The sequence below is a fragment of the Bidens hawaiensis genome, unplaced genomic scaffold, assembly GCF_021521415.1.
Source record: "Bidens hawaiensis isolate Kalapana, Puna unplaced genomic scaffold, B.hawaiensis_p1.1 tig00014039_1, whole genome shotgun sequence".
Lineage (NCBI taxonomy): Eukaryota > Viridiplantae > Streptophyta > Magnoliopsida > Asterales > Asteraceae > Bidens > Bidens hawaiensis.
Genome location: NW_027492209.1, coordinates 189202 through 197636, shown reverse-complemented (window position 1 = coordinate 197636; position 8435 = coordinate 189202). Strand labels below are relative to the sequence as shown.

The 8435-nt window shown below is 28.0% G+C and overlaps 1 protein-coding gene across 1 annotated transcript; it reads right to left on the bottom strand.

Moving 5' to 3' along the window:
- Positions 1-2562: 2562 nt before the first annotated feature.
- On the bottom strand, positions 2563-8096 carry LOC143545804 (uncharacterized). The gene is made up of 4 exons (XM_077037619.1): positions 8018-8096; positions 7463-7550; positions 3250-3415; positions 2563-2947 (listed from the first exon to the last, which is right to left on the bottom strand). Exons 1-4 carry the CDS (start codon positions 8072-8074, stop codon positions 2866-2868), a joined length of 393 nt encoding a protein of 130 aa, XP_076893734.1. The 5' UTR covers positions 8075-8096; the 3' UTR covers positions 2563-2865.
- Positions 8097-8435: the final 339 nt, after the last annotated feature.

Here is an 8435-nt window from a genome sequence, read left to right as displayed (position 1 = left end):
AGGTTAAAAGATTCATCATATATATGCATGCTAAAAGGTGCACTTTCAAGAAAAAAAAATCATGATGGTTTAACTTATTTACAAGAAGTTGATACAGAAAAAAAAATGTTATATGGACTACATGATATGGAAGGAGTAGATATCATCATTGTAAAAATTTCAGGTAAATACACATTTATTTACAAGCATACAACACCTTTTTTCCGTGTTTTTTGGTTCACTGAAGTAATTATTATATTATTATAACAGGTTTGAGGGTGAAATGGACAAACTTGTAATGGAAGAAGCATGCTTTATGAAATGTGTGAGTGTCCTTCATGGTGCTCCAGCACAAGTTTTCTCTAAAGATTTACCGTCTCAATAAAAGGTTAATTTAACGTTAAAATTTAAATTTTGTCATTCTTATGTGTTTCTTGATGGATCTTTTTGGCAAAGTAGTAGTCTTGTAAGGAGTTGTGTTTTTCTTAATTGTGGAGTACTTGATGTGTGTCTGTGTTAATCATTTTTGTGTTGTCTAATATATGTTTCATCTCATTAAGCACTAATTTGAAATTTGTGATGATTAATATGAATAGAGATATGTTACTAATGATGTGAGAAAACTGTTTGTTATTTACTTTTTAAAGCAATTTATTAGAACGCAACATCATAATGTACATTGTCCTTAATTAACTCATAATAAGAGAGTTTACTAAGTTATCTTTGACCGTCCAGGTGGCACAATGACAACAACAAAAACCATTAACAGTTAGGCTCACTTTTACTTTGGACCTAAAATAGTCACAATGTAATGTTTACAAAGAAGGTATTGTGAACTCAAATTCAAAGAAGATAAGAATATGGAGGGCAGGTTTGCTAAAGAAAGCTTTGAAGACATGTACTTAAAAGTAGGTCATGTCTATTTAGTCTTGCATGTTGGCATCTAAACTCTAAGATGCTAATAAACTGAAAAATAAGCATCTCAGTATGTAAAAGCATATTAATTCATAATAATCATATCATATAATTGTTTTTTCATGTTCAACATATATACTCGATTAGGCGTATATATTATTAGTGTGTTACCATTTACTAAGAGTTGTGTATCTCATATGTTTTACCTTATGCGCATTAACTATATATACTTATTATCTTCGGCATAACAATACTTAATTGAAAATGCTTAGATTAGCAAATTTTTGTTTCACATAACTCCATGTATATAGTCCAATGCACTATCCAAAACAAAATTAGAATTTAATACACCAAATCATTAGCTCATATTATACAAGAAATTATATAATAACAATTATATTTAAAAAAATCTAAAATTACCCGCGTGACATGCGGGCTAAAAGCTTTTATATTATACATAGATAGATATAGATATATCTTAAGTTGGTTTTGTCACCAAAAAGAAAAATAAATCATGCTCCTTACCCCTTTAGGAAATTCAACCAAAGGTATGCTTCTTAATGTAATTTAAATGTTCGTAGGCAGTGTTTTTTACTGTTTAATTAGTTTACTTTAGGTGGGTTTAATTTTGCTAAATTCCACAACAAATTTTGGCATTTTACTTTTACTTTTTAACATTTTTTTGTAACACTATAATTCCACGTTACCTTGCACTTGTAAGGATTTGATCATGGGTTCATCTATAGTGTTAAAAATAAATTTATTAATTTAATTTTTTTTTAAAATGATACGTAAAACGGTCATGAGACTCTTACCCAATGTTCACCGTCGCTTTTTCCATTCAGTGTTACTGGCCTACCCAACCAAATCGATAAGTACTCTAACATTTCATGTCTAAGTGTAAACCCCTAAAATGACCAATAAGCTAACCGACCGCATAAATAAAACCGTAAAATGGCCAATTACCTAACCAAACGCATAAATAAAACTAAATAAAAAAGAGTTTAAAGAAATACAAAATTTCAAAGTTTGATTCGGTGCTCATTTCCTTGAGTTGCATTTTCTGTGTGTTATGTTTGGGCCTTTCCTAAGGTTTTGGGCTTCTAATTCTGGGTCTTGTTTGGGTATTTATTTAGGCTTCTACAAAAAGAATAATAGTAATACATTTATACCGGCTCTATCGTATATTTTGAAAATTGAAATGCTCTTTTGAATAAGTTGTCTTTATTATACTTTTTTTTTAACGGTGACTTTCGCAGTTAAGATATATCACACTCCTCGGTCCAACAGGAGGAGGAGTCCCGCCACCCCACTCGGGCCAGACTATGTTGACATAATTGGGATCCACATTGGCATCCGCTCATTGGAGTATTAAAACTCTCGTATATATATATATATATTTTTTATTTGTTTTGAACCACTATAAATATAGCCTATTCTTAAACCTGTCTATATATAAACTCAACGCAATATTAAAACTCTCTAAAATCTGTCATCTTGAAACCCCATACGGATGAAAATACCTTGTCACATTTACTTAATTAGTTTTGAAATAGTAAGTGCGACAAGGTATATATAACATAATTTGTATAACCATGGCTCTGCTAAACATATTATGTATCTATTTTGCATTATAAACTTTGAACTTATGTGTTCTCACTTTTGAAGGTTGTAACAATTATTAAGACTACAAAGAATCTCAAAGCTCAACTAAAATGTCACAATTTCATACTAATAAAAGTTTTGGACCACAACATGATGAAATAATATCAAGAAAAAGGGACAAATAACATTACTTTCTTAAATTTAACAATTAATGAAACGGGATAAATCCATATTTACAGCATCGTATAAAGGAAATGAAAAGGCAAAAAGTTGCAACCATTAAAGAAATGTACGCATGTTAGATTTTTCACATGTGTATGTAAAGATTTAAAGCACTAGCACTCTTTTTCGTAAAAATTTTCGCAACTAATCAAGCAAGTTGTGGTCATTATTACGTTTGGCCAAGGAGAGAGTGAAGTATATCAGTAGGATGGTTCCCATGCTTGACCTGTTAAAAGTGAGTACGCATCAAGTGTTAGTTATAAACCCATAATGCGTGTCAAATGAAATGAGTAACTGATCAAAAATTATAAATAAATTGCGGGTCAAATTGAATAAATGAATGACCCGGTTTAATTAATTATGCTAATTAGATGAAAGTCCTCGTTGAGAAATGACTTTTTGATAACATTTCTTTTCTCCTTTTTTAGAATTTTATATAAAAAAATATATTTTAAAAGTAAAATGTAATTATTTATTTGAAGCAAATTAAAAGAAATAGAATGCATGATCAATGAGGATTGTTCTTACAATGTGGCAAAAAAGAACAATATTCTCCGAGGGTTGATGATCGATGTTTGTTTGAAACTACTTGATCTTTTACCCATATGTATACTTTTCACTGGTGTTCTGGTGGCAGCAGCGGTGGCGGTAGTAATTATTGTTATTTGGTGGTGACTTTGTGACTCCGGATTACCTATGGATTTCGTTATCAGTATCACGACAATAATATAAAATAGATAAATGGAGTTGACGAAATTTTAACATTAAAGAAAAGGAAATTAAATAAAAAAAAGAAAACCAACTTTTCCACCGCAAACGTATCAAATAATTCAAGTTGCATGTGCAATTGAGATCATATGGATAGGAACAGAAAGGAATAATTTTCTTTGATTGGGTTGAACTTTATGTAATTAAATTGATGATGTATATATTTACTAAGAAATTTCATTTGATTTAATATGCATATAAAAAGGAGGAAAAAACTGTTTTATCATCTATTAAAGATTAAAGAAATGATGAAAAATAATTAATTTATTGTAAAGAACTCACTCAACATTAAGAATTAATTTATTTTAAGAGGAAAAACTTGTTTTTTCATATCAAGTCTGTTCTCGAGAATCGTTAAAACTTATGGGTTTGAGGCGATAAAAATAATTGGGGCATAAGTAAAAGTTTTTTTTTATTATTTGGCTTAAACAATTAAATTTTGAAATTAGCTTATTGGATTATGTTTGGGTTGTGCAAAATTGTTTTTATAAAAATGGCTTTTTAAATATTTAAATTGGGTAATTGAGGTTAAAAATTAAGAATAAATATTTTTTTCACCAATAGAAATATGTGTGTGTATAATTTTAAAAAATCAAGCATGAAAAGATGAATTTAAAATAAGTTAATGTAACATGAAAATATTTTATTTCAATAATTTTGTTAGTATGTAAAGAAGTCGATATAATATGAAAGGTTTATTCAAATAGTTATATTAATCTGTAAATAAGTCATTCAAAAAAAAACTTACTAATTTCTATTTCTTTAACTTTGTATTTTAATCTATTAAATGTTTTTGATAGTATCTTAACATATAACGTGATGTTCCTTTGTCATTATCCGATTCTATACGACACGTATACTCTGTTAGAGTTAGGTATTGGTTAATCACTTAATTGTTTATCTACTCACAAAACATTATATTTAGTAGTTAACCTAACTCAAAAAGCCTTACCTTGATGATCCATCTTAGAATATTGCATAATACGTTTTAAAAAACATTTTATGTTGTTTTTTAATGAAAATTTTGTGCAAAGAGCCAACGACTTAAATCCATAACCACTTGTTTAATAGACTAGACGGATGTCCGCGCGATGCAGCGGGTGTTTAAACGTTAATCACGTACAAATATAAGTGTTTATGGTTCGGTTAAAACCTTGAAATCGTTTAAATCGGTCATTGGTTTGACTTCTTTTTTCTATTACTTTTTCTTTTTTACTTTCGGTTTGTTGGTCGGTTTCAAAATTTTCAAAACGTAGTGAACGGCTGGTTCGCGGTTTATATCGACAATCGACCATATGAAACCAGAAAAGACTGTAAATTATCCTAATCGCAATATGATTCCTTTTGTAATCTTTGTCGTTATTATTTCACGTCCTAGATCTTCCATTAATATTTATCATTTATGTGCTAAAATTATCATTTTTTTATTTATGATCATCTCAAGTATCATATTATGTTGGTTTTTAGTTAAAATTGATGTGACATTTAAATTATTAATTATTTTAAACTAAATTTATTATTAAAGTTTAAACTATGAAACCAAAATGGAACCAAGCCGTTAGTAAGGATTCGGTTTCAACTTTCAATGGTTGAGTTTGTTTTGGACAACAAAAAATCAGTATTAACGGTTGGACTCACAAGTTAACTTAAACCCCATCAAAACCGACACTAAACACCCCTACGTAACATATTAATATATTTAAAAAAAATTATAACAATATCATATCTAAATTAAAGATAATAAAATGCTCGTTTTTATGGTGCAATTTATTTATAAAAACACTAGGTTAGTTACCCGTATAGCACACGGGTTAAAATAAATAAATTTATTTAAATAATAACACAATCTAAAATACAAAAAATATTTTCAATATGATAGAATAAATTACACAATACACAATATGAAAATAAAAAGTTGTTACAAAATTCATAAATTTCAAAATATTTATTTGTACACAATATTTGTAGTTTTATTTGTAACTTTATTTTATATATCGAAACTTAGTAGTTTCACTTTGTTTCTGCTTTAAACTCTAAATAATCCAACACATAACTGACCATAAGCTAAAATTAATTGTATAAATATTGAATTTAGTTTTTATTAATCATCATTGCAAAACAAAAATAAAGTGGAATTTCATTCTTTGAAATTTATTATTTTATCTAAAGGTGTGGGATTTTTTACGAATAGAAGTATGTGTTCCAATATTAATTCTGGATATGATTTCGGCTTTTATAACACGGCTATCATATTGTATTTTCATGTGTAGTTTAGTTTCATTGCATAGACCAATTTTCTAGTTTTTTTTATTTTAAGTAACATCACTTCAATATCGGCTTTAGGACTAACCTATGACTTGACAACCTTAGATTTTGAGGCCATTTAAAACATCAGAAAACTAATATTTTCTTGTAATGTATCGTTTTACTGAAAAATGGTACTATTTTCATCTCCCGAAAACATGGATAACAAACGTTTGTTAATTTTTTGAACGACCTCATTTTTTTGTGCAAGTACAACTCATTCACTAAAGAATTCTATATTTTTGAAAACTTCAATAATAGAAGGATATACACAGCCAATTTGTCATCTGATTAACAGTGTGCTAATGTCTAACATTTGTATGCCAAAGATAAGAAGTTGTCTTATCTACCTGAAAACCAAAAACATATAATCTAGTGTTTATATTTTTTTGAATTTTTATGATGATGAACTTAACATAAACGATGAGTTGATTAAATAATCAATTAAAAAATGAAGTTGTAAATGGTTACTTTTTAAACCAACCTGTGAACGAACTCATTATAATCATAAACTGTTTTGATCTTAACCATGTTTGATACCTTAGCCAGTTAAAGAAACTGGCTCGTTTAAATTAACATAAACACTGAGAATACATTAATAGTGAATTTGTCTTTTAAAGTTTTGAAAGAAAAAACTTGTAATATAGTAAACAGTCATATATAGTAAGTAAAAGTTTATTGGAATTTTAAATTTAAGTTAATCTTGTCTCCTCCTCCAATAATATCATTTATTATAAAACCTTAATATTAATTAACTAATAAATAATATATTTAAAACCTTAATTTTTGCATCATTATTCAAAATCAAATGTGAAAATGGGTTATTTATAAAAATTAATATTAATAACCAATACAATAAATTTATACAAAAAAAATAACATATTTATGCTGATATTTAGTTGTTTAAAATGAAGAAAAAATTATTAAAAAGAGAAAAATGAAAGATTAAAAAGAAAAAAAATGAAATACAAAACTATTAATAAGAAAGAGAAATGTATTTAATATGAGAGAAAGAGGAGGGAAAATTTGGTGAGAAACATTTTGGTGATGACATGTGGCATTAGAAAGTTTTATTTATTATATAGTATAGATTAACGTATGAAAATGCTATAGTCGTTTAAAAATCATGGGTGAGAAGTTAGTTTACAAGTTAAATTAAAAACATAATATGGTTAAAGATGAGGGACCAAACTTGTAAGTTGAATGGATTATGTTTAAAAGACATGTTTACCCTTACTAATACATGTACCTCATGCTTTAAATGTTGTAAATTACTTAAAAATGAGTGTCTTAATTTGCTCTTGTTTGGTGTATTATATATAATATATATATAACTTCTAATAAAATAAAATTAATTAAAAAAACATACGTTTTCCTCACTACCTCTTGGATGTTATTATGAAAATAAATACAAATCTTTTTGGTATTTAAATGTATTTTAAACAAATATGTTTTATGATTAATTAGATCCATAATTGGTCATTGGGGTTGTGGTCCAATGTTAGAGGCAAAGCTTCTAATACACTAAGGTTTAGGGAGGTTATGGGTTCAAACCCCACTCCTAATATGGGATTAAGAAATTCACCTTTCAAAAAAAAAAAGTAGATCCATAATTGTTTTGTTATATTTCATAATTATAAGTATAAAATAAGGAGAAAAAAGTGGTTACCTTTAGGTGAAAAGATAGCATCTCTCTCATTGTCAACGCTAGGATTACTCACCTTCTTATCTTCTTTTCTGGATAAACTCCTTGGCAACTAATAATTAGACAAATAAATTAATTTAACAAAAAAAACATATTTTGGTAAAAGAAACAAGAGGTATAGCACATTTCAAATAACAAACAAATTAAATTAAAAAATAAAAAGCAGAATTAAGAAGAAGAAGAAGAAAGAAAGAAAATTCAGTTATTACAAATATAATTTATATTGTGCTTATTAAAAACAAGTTCAAACCAAACCGCTAATTATGATTTTGAGGTAAGTCAAACTAAACTTATTCATTTGATTAGTTGGACCGGCTAATTAAAACGGTTTGTTTAATTGAAACACTTTTTTTATTGAATTTACTCTTAAATTTTACGTCATCGTGGAACTTTAGCCCTTAACCTCTTGGGTAGGGACTTCGTTTTTACGTCGTGATACTAAGCATGTGATGCTTATACAAGCACAAAGAAGACTGCATAAAAAAAATACAAAACAAAATAGAGAGAATCGAAGCTTACGTTTAATCTTGAATTAAATGTAGCATCTTTGTTAGTGAGATGTGAGAAAGCTTCCATGTCCACCACTTGAAAGCTATCAGATTTCATGTCCAAATTTTCATCACAAACAGATATTTTCTGAGCACCCTTTTTACAAGTCCATAAATACCCCAAATCCGTTGACTCCATTGAAGTCAAACTTTACACATTCATCCGACTGGTGCACCTTCCTCTGTTTGATCTGTAACCAAAAGCATAATGACTATTAATTTCGATCAAGCATAAAGTCAACCCTATTCACGGAAAATTATGAAGGTTAAGCTTTCATGTAATTTAGACAACCTATTGTCAGTCACAAGATCGAAAGAAGCCAAAATCCGTGACTTGTTTTTGATCTTGTCCAATACCAACCTTTTGTTTTTACGGTTTTTTCAGCGGG